Source organism: Leptopilina boulardi, unplaced genomic scaffold (assembly GCF_019393585.1).
Source record: "Leptopilina boulardi isolate dan_hultmark-lab unplaced genomic scaffold, ZJU_Lbou_2.1 LbouV2_194, whole genome shotgun sequence".
Taxonomy (NCBI): Eukaryota; Metazoa; Arthropoda; class Insecta; order Hymenoptera; family Figitidae; genus Leptopilina; species Leptopilina boulardi.
Genome location: NW_026137745.1, coordinates 984976 through 1006202, shown reverse-complemented (window position 1 = coordinate 1006202; position 21227 = coordinate 984976). Strand labels below are relative to the sequence as shown.

Sequence of the window (21227 nt, the reverse complement as noted above, 5' to 3'; positions counted from 1 at the left end):
TGAAAGTAACAATAAATATTTTTAAATTTTCTAATGGAAGTAATAAATACATTTGAAGTGAACACAGTCGTTTTTTTGTTAAATCAAAACATTACAATTTTTTGGTGAAAGTATTTTTGTCTTTTCTTTCAAAAAAAAAAAAAAATCACAAAATTCGAATACTTAAAGGAAGAAACTTTACGAAACTTACATTCTAAATCCAATAAGAACAATATTATAACAATTAAAAAATGGATCGAAATAATTATTGACTTAATATTATTGAATTTATACGATCTTTTTTTTAAAAAATTTGTTATATCATTCCTCTTATAGGTTACACTTAAAATTGCTTTTGGCCCTTCTTTGTAACTTTTTTCTTATTCTTATTATTCTGTACAGAAAAATATTTATCAATCTTTAGGGTGAAATTAAAATTAAAAATAGGGTTAATTTAACTTTACGTTAAAAGAATTTAAAATTGAAGAATAATTAATATAATTAAATAAATTACTTACGACTATTCATTAAAGAAATTTAAGTAACTATCAAGTAAAATTGAAATCAATATTTTAATGTAGAAAATTATTTAAATTAATGAATATAATATATTAATTAAAGTTTAATTTTATTTAATAAACAAATTTTATTAATATTAGAGAAAGTTTTTTTAAATATTTTATATAGTAGAGAACATGATATTTTAAAAGTTCTGAACTATTATATATATATTTTTTATGTAATTAAATTTTAATGGACGCATTTATCAATAGAAATATTTTTTATAAGGAAATAGAAATACTGAATTTCATTCACATTTGGCAAAAATTCAATAATCCCGAGAGATTAAAAATCGGAGAAACTATCTAAAATTGTTTAATTATCTATTCTTAGGCTAAAAATATTATAGTAGTAAATTGTTCCAAAATTATTGATTTTTAATTTAAAATTAAAATAATAATATTAAAACAAATTTCACTTTCTTGATTAATGTTAGTTTAGTTTTAAATTGAAAAATCTAAAAATTGTTGAAAAAAAATATTATTTCTGCAGTGCAGTCAATAGGAATAAAAAGTGTCTACTATTTATTTTCATTATATCGTAAATTAAATGCATTATTAATTAATTTTATATTTTTTCATTCAGTAAAAAAGAAGCCCTCTATTAATTATTGCATTCTTGTCATTTTCGAGGGTATTTATATATCTAAATTTTTTTTTTTAAATTCGTAGCCAACCATATAGATTGATATGCAGTCTTCCAAAGATCAGCGATTTTTTTTCTTTCCAAAGAAAACTCTGAAATTCATTTAAATTAATAAAAAAAAAAAAAAATCGCTTAAATTTTTTTTCATTTCTTTCTTCAATTTCAATATATTATTATTGTTTATTCTAAATCGAACTATCGCCAAGGCTCAGTTTCGTCAAACATCCTGTCAATATTGTCTCGAAGCATTTTTTCTTGGTCTGGAAAATGTTATAACTTATATCAGGTAATTATAATATTATAATTCATGTAATAAATTTAATAGACTAATTATTATAATTTTAAAAGTATAATTAGAGTACGAAAAATAGTATTTAAAATTAATCTTCATTTATAAAAATAGTCAATTAGTAAAGATTTTTAAACTTCGAGGTATAAGTGATAAAAGAAAAAATAATTGTCCTCTTTTTTTGAAATAAATAAATAAGTTTAACTGGTAAAATTAATTTTAAATTATTTTAAAATTTCTTTTTTTTGTTTAATAATCAGTTAATTTATTACCAGATGTAAGATTTGCAATGACACATTGTTTTCGAAGGAATTCCAAGCAAAGATTTCTCGAAAGACCGAATGCATGCATATTGCATGTAAAAGTTCTGTAAATGAATAATCGTTTTATGTATATTATTAACAATCGCAGCTAAAGAAAAATAAGGATTTTTATTGTAGGTACGCGATTTCAAGTAGTGGGGAAAGAGAGCGTAGCCAATCGCTGCGAGCGTCGCACACAAAGAGTGGGGATAGCGCACAGTGATTGGTCTCCCTTCTACTTACACAGAAAAAAAGGTGGGTAAAAAGTTGTAAAGATAGAGGATAAAAGTCCTTAGGATACAGGGTAAAGGATAAATTTGTGATGGATAAAAATGTTACTAAAATATTACTAGAAAAATGGATGTCATATTTGAGTAAACTGTCTAATTTTAATAAAAATATTAGTAATTTTACACTTAACTTATTAAATCTACAAATTTTATATAAATAAGTAATTGCACGTGGAAATATTTTGCCTATAATTATTGTCTATTAATAAAAATATCCTTGACTAATACAACTGACAGCTGACGACAGTGCGTAAATAATCAGAACTGGGAAATTACAACTCAACGTCTGTATTGTTGCACGAAAGCAGAGTTGGGTAGTAACTGAATTTTTTGTGCATATTAGGCTGTGTCAGTTCATCGAGATATTTCGAGTTCAAGATATGACGTCAGAGGCCTGGAGAGACAACAAACAGACGACACAATGTTATTGTTACGGGGAAGAAAATTTGTTTCCACTTTCATCAATTGTATTCATACTTTGAACATGGAAAACGCTTGTTGACATATAATAAAATTAAAATGTGTGTTGATAATTAATTTTGTTATATATTTGATTCATTTGCATTGATAGATTCTCTGAATTCGTGATAAAATATAAATTTTGAGGTTAGGGGTGTTTGTTTACTAACTTGAAATCTTTTACTGCTGCGGTAATTCCCACTTAAAATATATATTTTATATCTTTTTTAATAACATGCATACTGGATATTGTTTAAAAATGTTAAAATGTAAAATGTGATTAGTAAACAAACTTTTTCTAACCTCAAAATTTATACTGTACCACGAATTCAGAGAATCTATCAATGCAAATGAATCAAATATATAACAAAATTAATTACCAACACACATTTTAATTTTATTAGATGTCAACAAGCGTTTTCCATATTCAAAGTATGAATAAAATTGATGAAAGTAGAAACAAATTTTCTTCCCCGTAAGAATAACATTGTGTCGTCTGTTTGTTGTCTCTCCAGGCCTCTGACGTCATATCTTGAACTCGAAATATCTCGATGAACTGACACAGCCTAATATGCTCAAAAAATTCAGTTACTACCCAACTCTGCTTTCGTGCAACAATACAGACGTTGAGTTGTAATTTCCCAGTTCTGATTATTTACGCACTGTCGTCAGCTGTCAGTTATATTAGTCAAAGATATTTTTATTAATAGACAATAATTATAGGCAAAATATTTCCACGTGCAATTACTTATTTATATAAAATTTGTGGATTTAATAAGTTAAGTGTAAAATTACTAATATTTTTATTAAAATTAGACAGTTTACTCAAATATGACAACCATTTTTCTGGTAATATTTTAGTAACATTTTTATCCATCACGAATTTATCCTTTACTCTGTATCCTAACGACTTTTATCCTCTATCTTTACAACTTTTTACCCACCTTTTTTTCTGTGTAACTGATAGAATAGTGAGATTAAAAAAAAAATAATCATACCCTAATTGACCAAAAACTATATTTGCTTGAAATTTTCTATCCTCAGCAGCAACAGCTTCTTGATCTAAAAATTTCGGTCTTCGTGGTACGGGGCGAACTGCCCGTTCACATTGAACAGCATCAAAAAATGCCGCTGTCCAAAATCTCATTGACGTCCAAATTGGCTGAACCCTTAAATTTGTATATAAATATTCGCGATAGGGTTCCACGCCAGGCACTTGAACTGTAAAACAAAATTTTTAATATATTTTTTTGTGTTATTTATGTTATTTTCAAAAAAAAAATAATTTAATTTTACCTTCGTGATAAAAAGTGAAGCACATATTCATAAGACTTTTAGCTGGTGCAAAATCGTCGGCTTCATGACATTCAAAAAGTGCAACAGCAAAATGTTGTGCAAGCGAATAAAATGATTCCTCAGAAACACAAGGACGAGCTCTTCTTGCATTCACAACTCTTGAAAACCAAATTCTTCCATTCTCGGTCTAATAAATTTTTAAATGAAAATTTATTCTTGAATTCAAAAAAAAAAAAATAATAATAATAATTCATCCTTTTAATTTATATGGGGCATTCCACCGGAAATTTTCTTTCAAAATTTTTTTTTGCCCAAAACATATATCTTTGCGTCTAGCTTAAAAATTGTAAATAGTAATTTAAAAACTAAAAACACCACTTTTGCAGATAGGGAAAAAAATTCGTCAGTCATCAGAGATTGAAGAGCAAAAAAAAAAAAAATTAAAAATCAAAAGTGTCCATCTTTGAGAAAATTCACTTTTTAAATTTTATTTAAACTTTTTTGATGCTTCCATTATAGGTACATTGTTTTTGAGTAAATTTCGAGAAAAAAATGTTTTGGGGCAAAAAAAAATTGTTGAATGAAAATTTCCCGTGCGGAATGCCCCATATAAATATTTAATTGAAATCGAAAACTTACTTGAACCATTTGTCCAAAAGTGGCCTTTTGCTCTTGATCAATAGATCCAGGCGAATCAAATAAAAGTGTGACGAAAAATTTCATAAATTCCGCTGCTGCCTCTTCTGATTGACTATCGGCTGATAAGCTTGATGCCCAAGATTGAAGTGATCCAGAAGAACCTATAGTACATTCAAAAATCAATATTTCTGCAATTGTTTTTTTAATAATCTTCTGAATATATTTTTTAATTAAAACTGAAATGAAAGCCAATTAATTTAATAATTATTATTAATAAATTAAATAAATTGTCAACTAAATTATTAACAAGTTCATAGCAGAATTTTTCTATTAACGAAAGCACATTTTTGACAATATAAATGTCCTATTTGTAAACTATTATCTAACCTGATCTCTGCCATAATTTTCGACCATCCATATTCGAATCTAAACTAGTGCTTGGACCATAACCATCTTGATCACTTGCAGAACCACTACTGCAAGGCATGTCTGAAAATTTTTCAGTTGCAGACTTTTTTTTTTGTATATAATACAAAATAATAATTAATAGCCTAATATATAGTACCTACGATATCATTTCTTTCTTTTCCTTAATTTTTCCTACACGAATAATCAGTATTATAAAGGGATTGAAAGACTACAAGGAATTATGTTTTGAAATAAAATGCATTATATTTAATTTATGAGTAAATAAATTTACCAAAATTTAAAAAAGATTTCTAACTTTGTCGGTAAATTAATTTTATTTAAAATTTTTCTTTTAATTACCCAAAAAAAGTACCAATAATATTGTTAAATTGTATGAAAAATTTGTAGTAAAATAGAAAATAACGTTTCGTTTGTTTAATTAAAATTCTAACACTACTTGGGATTTACAATTTTTTTTAAGGTACTATTACTACAATAAAAAATTTAAAAAAAAAGGTACGCTTTGTCCAGGAAAAGTTTTTAATTTCAATATTTTTTTTAGAGGAAAATTTACATCTACATTCAAACTAAAAATATATAGCGATGCTACAACATCTTGAGTTAATTTGTTAGTGTAATTTTTATCATTATTTTCCTAGTAATGAAAAATTTCAAAATTTACTTTTCAGTTTCATTTTATTAATATCATAAAAAATAATGTTTTAATAATGAAATATATATATATACAACAGCAAAAGTAAATACTATTAAAAATAAAATCATCTATTTATATTATTAAAACAAAATTTTTAAATTATTTATTTAAATAAAAAATTATTTGAAAACAAAAATGCAAACTCTTGTTGTCTGTAAAGTGTTTTTGTAGCCAAATGCTTTTAAAAAAGCAAAATAAAATTCTTTAAATAATAACTAAAGACCTTAACAAGATGCTAATAACAAATTGCTAACACATTTTGTTTTTATTTTCATGCTAATTTTATATAAAATAAACGTTAAATTAAGAAAGAAAGAAAAAAATTAATCTCAAAGGAGAAATTCTATTGCTAATGGACACACACATTGATGCTGATGTTTATCAATCAAACAGAGAGAAAAACAAAGAGCCACAAGGGAAAGCTTTGTAAATACATATAAATCTTCATTTTGTGGAGCACACGAACACATTAAAGAGATGTCGAGTTACCTAAACGAAAAACGACCGTCTGATAGCGAGTGGGAGCCCTTGCTTTGTGAACACAAAAATAAAGTTGTTATTCTCAATTAAATAAAATGCCACTTGTTTTTAGAAGTAAGATACTTTAAATAAATTAATAAAAAAAATTAAATATATTTATAGAATTAATTAATATTCAGTAATAGTACAAAATATTGCGAGTTATCATCAATCGGTAACCTAGGAAATTAAAAAAACGTTACATGTTATCTACTGTTGGTAATATAGGACTCTACTTTACCCTCAGTCAACAATAAGACAGATTTCTACATTGCCAACAGTCGGTAACTTGTGAGAATTTCAATTGTCCACGTTACCGATTGGTGATAAGATAGATATCTATATTACCAGCAATTGTAATCTCAAATTCTTAGTTTCTTCTTTGTCAACTCATAAATACTTTAAATTTCTGTTGTACTCGTAATTTATAAATCTAAAATTTGAAAAAAAAAGAATTTTTTGAATATATTGATGAGTTTTTTAATGTAACAGTTTTCAACATAATGGTAATAAATTTATAATTGCTGTTTTAATTTAAAACTAACATATAAATTAAACTTGTATTTAACAAACAAAACTAAATATTTATTTCTCTAAAGAAAATTTAATCACTACATTTACTTGAATCAATAAAATAGAGTTATTTTATCAATTAATTTTTTAATTATGTCAAATAATTTAGTGAAATAAATAAATTGTTTGAAATAACTCATTTTTATGTTCGTTAAAATCAATTATTTTCAATCCATTATTAATTAATTTAAATCAATAAAATGAACTAAATAAATTAATTTTTTGAAAAAACTTAATATTTTGTAAAGAAGTTACCTCTATTTCTTGTATAATTTTCAAAGTTAGTCTTCTTAGACCAGTTGGAAATAAATTAATGTGATTTTCATTGTATTTCAAGTTAATATACTCTGATATGGTTTTCAATAAAATATATTACTTACATCTTAAATAGATAATCAATAAGTTCTATTTTAACTTTATACTGTATCTTATCTTTCCCCTCTTCTTAATCTAATTTCACTAAAATTAGAGTTTACTGCGGTCTAGAAAATTTAATTACTTTACAATTAATAGGTTCAGTTATTTTATCAAGGATAATCACATAATTTTATTAACATTAAAAAAAATTAATAATATCCTAAATTAATTGCTGTAAAATAATTGGTAAATAATTATAAATTATTTTTTTCAATAAAACACAACCTATACTAAAAAATAATTCAATAACTGATGTGTCACTTTCCTAATATATGAATTCTAATAATATATACAGTCAATACTCTCGCAATGTATATTGTACTATTAATTGTGGTAAGGAATTAAAACTGTAATTTCTGTTAAATTGAAACAAAATTTTTTGAAAATTGTAATAAAATAATAAAACTTTCCATAATATTTCCATTTCAATTTAGTTTTATATTTCTTAAAGTACCTTTCCTCCAAAAAGAAAAGTCTGTTTATCATATATATATATATATTTATGTGACATGAATTTGTGAAATATGATTGCCATGCATATTTTTTATTCAGACACACATTTCATATCAAACATTCAGAACATTCAGTTTCTGACTTTTAAAAAAGACATTTTAAAGTTTTCGATTATTTATCTATAAAGAAAAAAAAATGTTTTTCTATACTTTACGCCAAATTAAACAAAAAATTCAAGACAAAACAATTTTCAATTTGTAGTAAAGTAGTATAAAAACTTTTTTCTAACACACGCACCGAAAGTACACCATTTCTTACCTGTAAAGGGGGAGAAAATATGTCTTTCCCGGCGAGCGGGAGGGAAAGTAACTTTCCCTCCCCGTAACGCCAATTTTTATTTCTGTTGTTAACAAGAACAGTATATTATTGAATTTACTGTCAAACTATCGATTCGAAATATCGAGTTTAAGTTTAATGTTGATATTTCGATATATCGAATCAAATTTAAAATCGATAATCACGTAAACAATAGTGTACACTATCTCCGCTTGGCGTCTCTGTACGTTTGTTGTCATTCTGTCAATTCTGTTGATCAGTAATAACATAATTTAATCTCAATGTAGTCGACTTACTAAAAAAATTATATTTTTCGCTAAAATTTAATAATAAAATACCGTTTTTAGAAAAATTAACATTCTTTATTTTTAATCTATGTACTTTCGGTATGTGTGTTAGAAAAAATACTATGTGCAACTCGGGAGGAAATCAACCATTTTCCTCCCTAGATGCACAATATACTATTTTTTCACATTATTATAAGAGAAAAATATTTCTTTTTTGCATTATTTATTAAGAAAATTTTTATAATTTTTTTTATATCTGCATTAATGTATGTTCTAAAAAACAATTTTAAAACATAAAACGTCTTTAGTAATTTAATGCATTTGTAATTTAATATACTTACCGGTTTTGTAATTTAATTTTTCATAAGGATCTGGACCTGTTGCCTTTATATCCTTCTCTTGAATAGGTTCTATACTTTCGGGACTATCTCGATCAGAGCTTCGTGTTTGGTCGTCTTTTTTTCCTAATTCTTCTTTCTTCACTGAAGCCGATCTCGAGGATGCTATTTCCTCGTAAGTCATACCCGGAGGATACTTTCTAAGTGTTCTGGTTGTATTTGCACTACCCTGACGTTCGACTTTATGCCGTGACATTGCTTCGTAATCTTCATAAGATATTCCAGCTCCAAATCTATAAGAAAGTAAATGATTAATTCAATATAATTAAAACTATCATCCATCAAAATTTTAGACAAATACCAGGTACACACCCATATAAATTATCACAGAAAAATGATCTACCCATCCCCCTCCAGTCATGACCACACATAATTTATGGATGACCCCTAACCCGAGAGTCTCAAACAAAAAATGTCTTTAGAAAAAAGTCACGAAAAAACATTTATAGCGCACTTTTTGATTGGTAGAGCGGATGCTGAGCTACACTAAAAAACATTTTGGAAAAATTGTTGAAAAATTAAATTTTCCAGATAATCGTTCGGGAATACCGCCAAAGTCTTTAGCAAAAAGTAGCGAACAAAAAATGTATAGCGCACTTTTAAATTGGTCCAGCGGATGCTGAGCTACACTAGAAAACAAATTTGGAAAAATTAAATTTGCGAGATAATCGTTCCGGAATACCGCCAATAAAATAGGGAAAAAGTTCCGAACAAAAAATATATGCCGCACTTTTTGATTGGTCCAGCGGATGCTGAGCTACACTAGAAAACAAATTCGGAAAAATTATCGAAAAATTAAATTTGCAAGATAATCGTTCCGGAATACCGCCAATAAAATAGGGAAAAAGTTTCGAACAAAAAATGTATGGCGCACTTTTAGATTGGTCCAGCGGATGCTGAGCTACAATCAAAATAAGTTTGGAAAAATTTTCGAAAAATTAAAGTTTTGAGATAATCATTCGGGAATACCGCCATAGTGATTAGAAGAAAGTTCTGAACAAAAAATGTATGGCGCACTTTTAGATTGGTCCAGCGGATGCTGAGCTACACTAGAAAACAAATTTGGAAAAAATTTAGAAAAATTAAATTTGCGAGATAATCGTTCCGGAATACCGCCAATAAAATAGGGAAAAAGTTTCGAACAAAAAATGTATGGCGCACTTTTAGATTGGTCCAGCGGATGCTGAGCTACACTAGAAAACAAATTTGGAAAAAATTTAGAAAAATTAAATTTGCGAGATAATCGTTCCGGAATACCGCCAATAAAATAGGGAAAAAGTTCCGAACAAAAAATATATGCCGCACTTTTTGATTGGTCCAGCGGATGCTGAGCTACACTAGAAAACAAATTCGGAAAAATTATCGAAAAATTAAATTTGCAAGATAATCGTTCCGGAATACCGCCAATAAAATAGGGAAAAAGTTTCGAACAAAAAATGTATGGCGCACTTTTAGATTGGTCCAGCGGATGCTGAGCTACAATCAAAATAAGTTTGGAAAAATTTTCGAAAAATTAAAGTTTTGAGATAATCATTCGGGAATACCGCCATAGTGATTAGAAGAAAGTTCTGAACAAAAAATGTATGGCGCACTTTTAGATTGGTCCAGCGGATGCTGAGCTACAATCAAAATAATTTTGGAAAAATTTTCGAAAAATTAAATTTTCGAGATAATTGTTCAGGAATACCTCCATAGTGATTAGAAGAGAGTTCTGAACAAAAAATGTATGGCGCAGTTTTTGATTGGTCCAGCGGATGCTGAGCTACACTCACTAAAACTGGGAAAAAATTTTCGAAAAAATTAAATTTGCGAGATGATGACTCGGGAATAATGCCAAAAAATTGAGCAAAAAGTCTGGAACAAAAAATGTATGGCGCACTTTGTGATTGGTCCAGCGGATGCTGAGCTACACTAGAAAACAAATTTGGAAAAAATTTAGAAAAATTAAATATGCGAGATAATGACTCGGGAATAATGCCAAAAAATTGAGCAAAAAGTCTGGAACAAAAAATGTATGGCGCACTTTTTGATTGGTCCAGCGGATGCTGAGCTACACTAGAAAACAAATTTGGAAAAAATTTAGAAAAATTAAATATGCGAGATAATGACTCGGGAATAATGCCAAAAAATTGAGCAAAAAGTCTTGAACAAAAAATGTATGGCGCACTTTTAGATTGGTCCAGCAAATGCTGAGCTACACTAGAAAACAAATTTGGAAAAATTAAATTTGCGAGATAATCGTTCCGGAATACCGCCAATAAAATAGGGAAAAATTTTCGAACAAAAAATGTATGGCGCACTTTTAGATTGGTCCAGCGGATGCTGAGCTACACTCACTAAAACTGGGAAATAATTTTCGAAAAAAATTTTGCCAGATAATGACTCGTGAATAATGCCAAAAAATTGAGCAAACAGTCTCGAACAAAAAATGTATGGCGCACGTTTAGATTGGTCCAGCGGATGCTGCGCTACAATCAAAATAATTTTGGAAAAATTGTTGAAAAATTAAATTTTCCAGATAATCGTTCAGGAATACCGCCAAAGTCTTTAGCAAAAAGTAGCGAACAAAAAATGTATAGCGCACTTTTAGATTGGTCCAGCGGATGCTGAGCTACACTAGAAAACAAATTTGGAAAAAATTTAGAAAAATTAAATTTGCGAGATAATCGTTCCGGAATACCGGCAATAAAATGGGGAAAAAGTTTCGAACAAAAAATGTATGGCGCACTTTTAGATTGGTCCAGCGGATGCTGAGCTACAATCAAACTAATTTTGGAAAAATTTTCGAAAAATTAAATTTTTGAGATAATCGTTCGGGAATACCGCCATAGTGATTAGAAGAAAGTTCTGAACAAAAAATGTATGGCGTACTTTTAGATTGGTCCAGCTGATGCTGAGCTACACTAGAAAACAAATTTGGAAAATATTTAGAAAAATTAAATTTGCGAGATAATCGTTCCGGAATACCGCCAATAAAATAGGGAAAAAGTTTTGAACAAAAAATGTATGGCGCACTTTTAGATTGGTCCAGCGGATGCTGAGCTACAATCAAAATAATTTTGGAAAAATTTTCGAAAAATTAAATTTTTGAGATAATCATTCGGGAATATAGCCATAGTGATTAGAAGAAAGTTCTGAACAAAAAATGTATGGCGCACTTTTAGATTGGTCCAGCGGATGCTGCGCTACAATCAAAATAATTTTGGAAAAATTGTTGAAAAATTAAATTTTCCAGATAATCGTTCGGGAATACCGCCAAAGTCTTTAGCAAAAAGTAGCGAACAAAAAATGTATGGCTTACTTTTAGATTGGTCCAGCGGATGCTGCGCTACACTCACTAAAACTGGGAAATAATTTTCGAAAAAAATTTTGCCAGATAATGACTCGTGAATAATGCCAAAAAATTGAGCAAACAGTCTCGAACAAAAAATGTATGGCGCACGTTTAGATTGGTCCAGCGGATGCTGCGCTACAATCAAAATAATTTTGGAAAAATTGTTGAAAAATTAAATTTTCCAGATAATCGTTCAGGAATACCGCCAAAGTCTTTAGCAAAAAGTAGCGAACAAAAAATGTATAGCGCACTTTTAGATTGGTCCAGCGGATGCTGAGCTACACTAGAAAACAAATTTGGAAAAAATTTAGAAAAATTAAATTTGCGAGATAATCGTTCCGGAATACCGGCAATAAAATGGGGAAAAAGTTTCGAACAAAAAATGTATGGCGCACTTTTAGATTGGTCCAGCGGATGCTGAGCTACAATCAAACTAATTTTGGAAAAATTTTCGAAAAATTAAATTTTTGAGATAATCGTTCGGGAATACCGCCATAGTGATTAGAAGAAAGTTCTGAACAAAAAATGTATGGCGTACTTTTAGATTGGTCCAGCTGATGCTGAGCTACACTAGAAAACAAATTTGGAAAATATTTAGAAAAATTAAATTTGCGAGATAATCGTTCCGGAATACCGCCAATAAAATAGGGAAAAAGTTTCGAACAAAAAATGTATGGCGCACTTTTAGATTGGTCCAGCGGATGCTGCGCTACAATCAAAATAATTTTGGAAAAATTGTTGAAAAATTAAATTTTCCAGATAATCGTTCGGGAATACCGCCAAAGTCTTTAGCAAAAAGTAGCGAACAAAAAATGTATAGCGCTCTTTTAGATTGGTCCAGCGGATGCTGAGCTACGCTAGAAAACAAATTTGGATAAACTAAATTTGCGAGATAATCGTTCCGGAATACCGCCAATAAAATAGGGAAAAAGTTTTGAACAAAAAATGTATGGCGCACTTTTAGATTGGTCCAGCGGATGCTGCGCTACAATCAAAATAATTTTGGAAAAATTGTTGAAAAATTAAATTTTCCAGATAATCGTTCGGGAATACCGCCAAAGTCTTTAGCAAAAAGTAGCGAACAAAAAATGTATGGCTTACTTTTAGATTGGTCCAGCGGATGCTGCGCTACACTCACTAAAACTGGGAAATAATTTTCGAAAAAAATTTTGCCAGATAACACAGCCCCACAAAAAAAAAAAAGTGTCATGTACTTTTGACCGGAATACCCTAACCCTATGTATTTTGACGCGCTGAACACGAATCCGAAGTCCGTTTTGCTCCATCACGTCAGGATTTTTTTCTAACCTCAAAAAACATGTCGGATTTTGAGAAGTAGGCGATTTTTTTAAAAATTGATGTATTAACTTCAAACTTGGTATCTGGGGGTTTTTTGTGTCGCTGATTACGAATCTGAAGATAGATTTTCAAAATCAAAAATGGCGGATCCAATATGGCAGACGAATTTTGAAAAAATTTTAAGATTTACTTCAAACTTGGTATCTAGGGGTTTTTTGGGTCGCTGATTACGAATCTGATGTCAGTTTTCAAAAATTGATAATGGCGTATCTAATGTGGCCGATAGAAGTCCATGTTGGATATGCTATTTTGAATTTTTGAAATCTGACATCAGATTCGTAATCAGTGACCCAAAAAACCCCCAGATACACTATTGCACATTAATTTTTGAAAAATTTCGTAAAATAATGTCCCCTTACCAAAAAAAATTCAAGGGATATTTCCTCCCCATAAAACAGCTTTTGGGGAAAAACAAAACATACGTGTCAAATTGTTTTCAAAAAACTACAAAACTGCCAAGTTTCAGAACAATCGGCGTATGGCACTTCCCTAGTGTTACTTGTCAGCAACTTAGAAAACCTGTAGATACCATATTTCATAATAATCTGACAATTTTTTAAAAATAATTCCTTAATATTGAATCAGACATATCGAATTTCGGAAATCTGACATCAGATTCGTAATCAGCGACCCAAAAAACCCCTAGATACCAAGTTTGAAGTAAATCTTAAAATTTTTTCAAAATTCGTCCGCCATATTGGATCTGCCATTTTTGATTTTGAAAATCTAACTTCAGATTCGTAATCAGCGACACAAAAAACCCCCAGATACCAAGTTTGAAGTTAATACATCAATTTTTAAAAAAATCGCCTACTTCTCAAAATCCGACATGTTTTTTGAGGTTAGAAAAAAATCCTGACGTGATGGAGCAAAACGGACTTCGGATTCGTGTTCAGCGCGTCAAAATACATAGGGTTAGGGTATTCCGGTCAAAAGTACATGACACTTTTTTTTTTTGTGGGGCTGTGTAATGACTCGTGAATAATGCCAAAAAATTGAGCAAACAGTCTCGAACAAAAAATGTATGGCGCACGTTTAGATTGGTCCAGCGGATGCTGAGCTACACTAGAAAACAAATTTGGAAAAATTAAATTTGCGAGATAATCGTTCCGGAATACCGCCAATAAAATAGGGAAAAAGTTTCGAACAAAAAATGTATGGCGCACTTTTAGATTGGTCCAGTGGATGCTGAGCTACAATCAAAATAATTTTGGAAAAATTTTCGAAAAATTAAATTTTCGAGATAATTGTTCAGGAATACCGCCATAGTGATAAGAAGAGAATTCTGAACAAAAAATGTATGGCGCAGTTTTTGATTGGTCCAGCGGATGCTGAGCTACACTCACTAAAACTGGGAAAAAATTTAGAAAAATTAAATTTGCGAGATGATGACTCGGGAATAATGCCAAAAAATTGAGCAAAAAGTCTGGAACAAAAAATGTATGGCGCATTTTTTGATTGGTCCAGCGGATGCTGAGCTACACTAGAAAACAAATTTGGAAAAAATTTAGAAAAATTAAATATGCGAGATAATGACTCGGGAATAATGCAAAAAAATTGAGCAAAAAGTCTTGAACAAAAAATGTATGGCGCACTTCTTGGTTGGTCCAGCGGATGCTGAGCTACACTCACTAAAACTGGGAAAAAATTTTCGAAAAAAAAAATTTGTCAGATAATGACTCGGGAATAATGCAAAAAAATTGAGCAAAAAGTCTCGAACAAAAAATGTATGGCGCACTTTTGGATTGTCCAGCGGATGCTGAGCTATACTCACTAAAACTGGGAAAAAATTTTCGAAAAAAAAAATTTGCCAGATAATGACTCGAGAATAATGCCAAAAAATTGAGCAAAAAGTCTCGAACAAAAAAATTAAATTTTCAGGATAGTCGATCGGGAATACCACCAATAAAATAGTCAAAAAGTCTAGAACAAAAAATGTATGGCGCACTTTTCGATTTATGGATGACATCTGAAACGTAAGTTTCAATTTTTCTTCACCTACTAGCCAGTGGGAAAAGCACGATTGACTGAATATTGGTCCAATATTGGAAGCACTTTTGCCAATCTTAGTCTATTATTTTATTCAATATTGGATCGAGTCTGGGAGTGTAGAGACCAATGCCAAGGTTCGAATTTCAATATTGGCCCTTTTTTTTAACCAATATTCAAAAATGCAAAAAATCAGACAACAGCCAAGATTAAAAAAATTAATTAATATAACTAAAATATAATAAAATTTTTTGTTATATTTATATATTATATTTTATTATATAGAATAACATTATTATTTCCCTTCGGATCAAGTGTTATATATAAAATCATCCGCAATAAACGGAGAAAAAGAAAAAAATATTTTCTAACGTCCTGCTAGGCATTAACAATTATCAGCTAAATAAAAGAGATATTGTGAATATTCTGTAAATATCGCGGATACTTATACCCAAACCGATTCATGTTGTTTATGAGAGAGAAAAACACTGCCATCTCGCGGATAGTTGGAATATTAACGTAGCGCGAAATTCAAACTGCATGAAGGAAAAACTGTAAGTATAAACATTTACTTGAAAATGTATTCACTTAAGAATGCATACTATTGCATTAAATAAAACTTAATTAATTTTACAATAGTCACAAATAATTTTTTTAATTTTAATTCTGTATACTTACAGGTTTTCTTTCATGCAGTTTGAATTTCGTGCTACGTTAATTTTCCAACTATTCGGCAGATGGCAGTGTTTTTCTCTCTCATAAACAAGATCAATCGGTTTGGGTATAAGTATCCACGATAGGTACAGAATCTTCCCAATATTTTTTTTATTTAGCTGATAGTTATTAATGCCTAGCAGGACGTTAGAAAATATTTTTTTCTTTTTCTCCGTTTATTGCGAATGATTTTATATATAACCCTTGATCCGAAGTGAAATAATAATGTTATTATATATAATAAAATATAATATATAAATATAACAAAAAATTTTAGTATATTTTAGTTTTAATAATTAATTTTTTTAATCTTGGCTGAAGTCTGATTTTTTTGTATTTTTGAATATTGGTTGAATATTGGGCCAATATTGAAATTCGAGCCTTGGCATTGGTCTCTACACTCCCAGACTTGGTCGAATATTGGATAAAATAACTGGTCCAATATTTAGCCAATATTCAGTCTTGGCAATTTCCCACTGGGTATTGGCAAATTAGATACCTGCTGTACCAACAATCGATAAATCGTTAAGACTAGGTTGCCTTCTTTGCCTGTTGATGATAAGGTAGATTCTTACCTTATTAGCAGTCGGTGGGTTGCAAATTTTCTTTTTTATCATTTACCTACTGCTAGTAAGGTAGTTTTGTATATTATCAACGAAAATGTGAATTTTCGCTTTTTATATTTTGAAATGTAATCATATCTTTCTGATCCTTTATATGAAGGTCAATAATTGAAATATAATTTTACTTTTCCTTACAAAGCAAAACTAATAAAAAATAAGTAATGTAAAATTAAATTTTTTTTATAATTAAGAGGCGAAATTATTATTAAACTTTTGTTAATAGAGAAAGTGTTAAAAAATAATTTAAAAATTGTAAAAAAATAATAATAATAAATTACAATAAATAGGATAAAATAAGATAGATGAAAAATTTGTTATTACTTTGGAAGTCTCAATTTTCTTCGACCAAGTTCTTCTTCTTTCGCTAATGCTTGTGGAGAAGAGGAAGACGATGGTGTTGTATTGAGTTCACTTTCTTCTAAACTATTACTAAGAGCAGATCCAATTTTGTTTCCCAGTCCTTGAAGATACTCTCCACCTTCACCTAAAACTGACCTCATTGACCTTAATGCACCTTTGGTACGACCCATGAACGAGCCAGCATCAGTCGACGGCAATGCAGTCGTTACATCCACCATTTTCTAACAAAAAATTAATTAAATTAATTTTACAAAATTAATATAATAGATTGATTAATATATTAAATTCCATGTTATTTTTATTTTTACAATATTCTTTTTTTTAATTAGCTTCCTCTTTGAAATTATCGTTGGGAATATAGCTATCTTATCGAAAAGGAAATCCTATTTCATTAAAAAAAAGCGAAGAGGTTAATAAATTTCTTTATTTTTAATTTTAGCTTTATCAAAAACGAATATACACGTTTAATGAAATTATTTATTTTAAAAAATATTTTTTTTCACTATATTTATTAATTTTTTTTATCATTTCTAAAGATATAATTGATTATTGCAACAGTTGATAAATATGTCAATATGTCTCTCAATATTAATAATTGAAAAATAAGATGTGAAAAAAATTATTTAAACACTCAATTAAAAAAATGTTTTTACTAATTTTATATTGAAATTTGAAAAAAATGTAAAACTAAAAAAAAAATTTTACAAACTAAGCTTCCGGTAGAAACATGCATTGCTGAAAAATATAAACATATACCTCTGCGGATATTCAATAGCAGCTGCTGCAATGCAGCAGGTTTACATATATACACATATATGTATGTACACACAAGTAGTCCCGTCATTAGACGTTATCCACAATGCGATAAGATGACAATATAATTGATTCTTTTTAACATTAACCTTGAAACATTTGTAAAACAACGTTTGTTTTGCCCTTGATTGTCACACGTGAATTTTAAAAGTACTCTAATTTGAGAAATTTATTGATTTTTTTCGAATATTTATTGCTTAAATGATGCAATTATTAACTATAATAAAATAATAATTTTTATAATAAATTGCAATAATAAGTTGAGTAGTATAAAAATTAAGTGATCAACAAAAAAAAATTATAATAATATATTGGTATGTAATTATTATTACATTGTTGAATCACAAAAATAGTATTTATTTTATTATTAGGGTAAAATTAAAATTTTTTAAAATTAATTATTTCTTATTTTATTTCCATTTGTTTATTTATTTTATTTTTTTGTTATTTATTTTTATTTTTTATTTTCATTTTTTCGAATAAACAAATAAATTCTATTTATAATTTACAATAGTTTAATATTTTTTAATGAAAACTTGTTTTACTATCTCTGTATAATACCTTTCAGTATATCAGGGACTTCCCAAAAATATCACTAGAGTGACAAGTAAGCAGGGTTGGGTAACAACGTGTCGAAAATCATTTCACGCATCTGATTGGCTGTGAATATTTCCCGTAATATTACGAGCCAATCAAAAGAGTAAGACAATTTTCGACAATATTTTTGTTCTCTAGGAATTATTTTTTTTATCATTATTTACGTTAATATTTACCAAACCATTTTTTAAAAAATTCCAATCGACTTTTTACTTTATATTTTTATTAAAATTTTATTTTTATCTTTACAAAAATTAAATAAGTTTACTATGATTTTTAGACAAAAATATTAAATAACAAATTACTTTTAGTTAGACGAAAATTTGCTTTTTTGTTAAGATCGTTTTTTGTATTTATAATTATAAAATGATAATTTTATTTTTTTATAAAATTAAGTAGATATTATTTTTTAAAAAGAAAAATGAATTTTTTGGTTTATTCCGTATGTATTGAATTTGTTTAGATTGTAATAAAGTGACCTAAGGATGGTGGCGAACTGTGCCTCCGAAACGTTGTCATTACATATGTGAATGTGTTTTATTTACCTGTCTTCCAAAAATCGATTTAAAATAATACAATATATATACATATATAGAAGAATTAAATATATAATTTTTATTAAAAATTTTTGATATTTTTATTTTTGTAATTATTTTACGAAAATTTGTTTAAATAATTAACAAAATTTAGTAAAAAGAAAATTTATTTACTGTAAAATCTAATTTAAAAAAATTTGAATAAAAAATATTTTCTTTAAATAACTTTTGTATTAGATACACTGAAAAAAAAATTATTTGATTCAAATAATCGGTTACTTGACTATTATCAAATAAATGTTTCCTTGAACCAAATAATTTTTATTTGACTTAAATAAATTTTTTGCGTTTCAAATTAAAATTTATTAAAAGCGCATTTACCAGGCAAATTAAATTTATAGAATTTAACAGCTGTCTTCTGTTTATTTAGATCGTAAACTTGTTGCACATATTCACCAGACGATATTTTACATCATACAAAATATATATCTACTAAAAACCCGTAATTCGAGTTTTAATTACAAAAATAACAAAAACTACAAAAACAAGAAATTGAATAATTTTGAAATTTATTTTACAATTTTCATTTTCATATGATAATCGTAATAAAAAGTAACTTCAATTATTTTGCCCACGATTCAGTCATAAAACATATGTTTTAGTTTTTTAACTATAATTTTCAAAAAAATGTTATTATTAATATTTTTTTTTTCTACAAAAATCAATATTTAAAAAAGCTCTTTTAATATGTACATTAAAGAATAAAATTGCATAAGGTGTTAGCAAGTTAGAAGATAAAATATATTCAAGTACAGTGAGTTGAAAAAAAATAATTCAGTTAACATAAATTTTTAAATATTTTGTAAAAAAAATGAGACTTACGTGAAAAATGCCAGACTTTTTCACCTCTTATAGACTATTACCGTTAATAAAAAGTCTACAGCCGTGTGTTTCTGTTCACTTCCATACTGCGATAATATGTCAACACACGTGACAATTGCATTGCGCTTGCGTTTTTGATAATCAATAAGTCAAACTCACTTTTATAAATTTTAGCGGGTATATATTTACCTACTACACACGAGATAACAGTCGGTAATTTATCATTTGATGACAACATTAAAAAAAAATTTATTTTAATTATTTTCCATTTATTTATTTATATTTATTTTTATATAAAGCATAACTTTAATAAATTTTATAAATAGCTTAATTCTAAAAAAATTTGAAAATACTCTGAAAAATGAATATTAACAAATATTCCAATCCAATATTAAATAAAATTTATTATTGGACTAAATTTATTGAAAAAATTTAAACTTTAAAATTTTCATTTTAGATCAACAACATTTAATAATATAAAAAAGTTCTCCATATAATTTTTGGTTTAGAACTCTGATGTCTTAAGGATAAATACATGAAAAATTAAATATCTCTAAAAAAATTGTGAACTTTTTTTGAACTTTTTTTCAAAATTTCTCTTCTATAATTTATAAAATGTAATTAATTTTCTAGTTCATCATCTTTGTATGACAATTTGAAGTAAATTAAAAAAAAAAAAAAAGAAAAAAATTATTAATCCTTTAAAACCAATAAAACAGAAAGTCTTTTAATCGTCTGATTATAATATTTCAAGATAAGTTCACAATCGTCTTCTTTGCAAAAATGTAATTGATTGTTTATAAAAGTATAATAATAATTTCTGTTATTTCAATTGTTAGTTAATTTTTATGTATAAAGGAAAAAAAATTAAAAGTATTCAGTAAAAAAAAATGTTAACATTTTTAGTTTTTAAAATATTTAAAAGTAACAAAATTATATTTAAAATTTTTATAACGATAATTTATTAATTAAATTATACTTATTTTTAAATGGAGAGGGAAAATGAAAAGTTTTCTCAAAATCATAAAAAAATCATCGATAAAACTTCGATCAATAAAGGCAGTCGATTTTGGCAATTTGTTGTCGGTATTTCAGGTAAGTTACTAATTATTGTTAATTTAATTAATTAACTAATTGAAATACAATGACTAAGTGATAAAATAATAATTATTATTATTCATCTTAAGCTTTATTTCATGGAAAAATAAAACGAAATTAAAAAAGTCCTTTTTCCAAAAAAAAGTCAAAAATAATTTTAATTTTCAAAAAGGGTAAAATTTTAAATTTTTTGAAACAATTTTTTAAAAAAGGAAAAGGAAAAGTATTTTTTTAAAAAGTCAATTTATATGGCCGACAAACGTTTTCTTCTTTACCGACTGATGCTAAAGTATATTTCTATATTATCAACAGTCCATAAAATGTACATTTATTTCGTCTTCTTTGTAAACTGCTGG

At 27.7% G+C, this 21227-nt stretch overlaps 1 protein-coding gene across 3 annotated transcripts; it reads right to left on the bottom strand.

The window, feature by feature from the left end:
- Positions 1-1287: 1287 nt before the first annotated feature.
- LOC127278032 (uncharacterized protein KIAA0513) lies at positions 1288-19890 on the bottom strand. Of its 3 annotated transcripts, XM_051299528.1 has the most exons (10): positions 19774-19890; positions 16907-17166; positions 8510-8799; positions 6073-6114; positions 4848-4949; positions 4461-4621; positions 3822-4008; positions 3524-3746; positions 1747-1841; positions 1288-1445 (listed from the first exon to the last, which is right to left on the bottom strand). In XM_051299528.1, the coding sequence occupies exons 2-10, from the start codon at positions 17161-17163 to the stop codon at positions 1381-1383; spliced, it is 1422 nt and encodes a 473-aa protein (XP_051155485.1). In that variant the 5' UTR covers positions 17164-17166; positions 19774-19890; the 3' UTR covers positions 1288-1380. The 3 variants fall into 3 exon arrangements, with proteins under 3 accessions (XP_051155485.1, XP_051155487.1, XP_051155488.1); XM_051299530.1 differs by lacking the exon at positions 6073-6114; XM_051299531.1 differs by lacking the exons at positions 4848-4949; positions 6073-6114.
- Positions 19891-21227: the final 1337 nt, after the last annotated feature.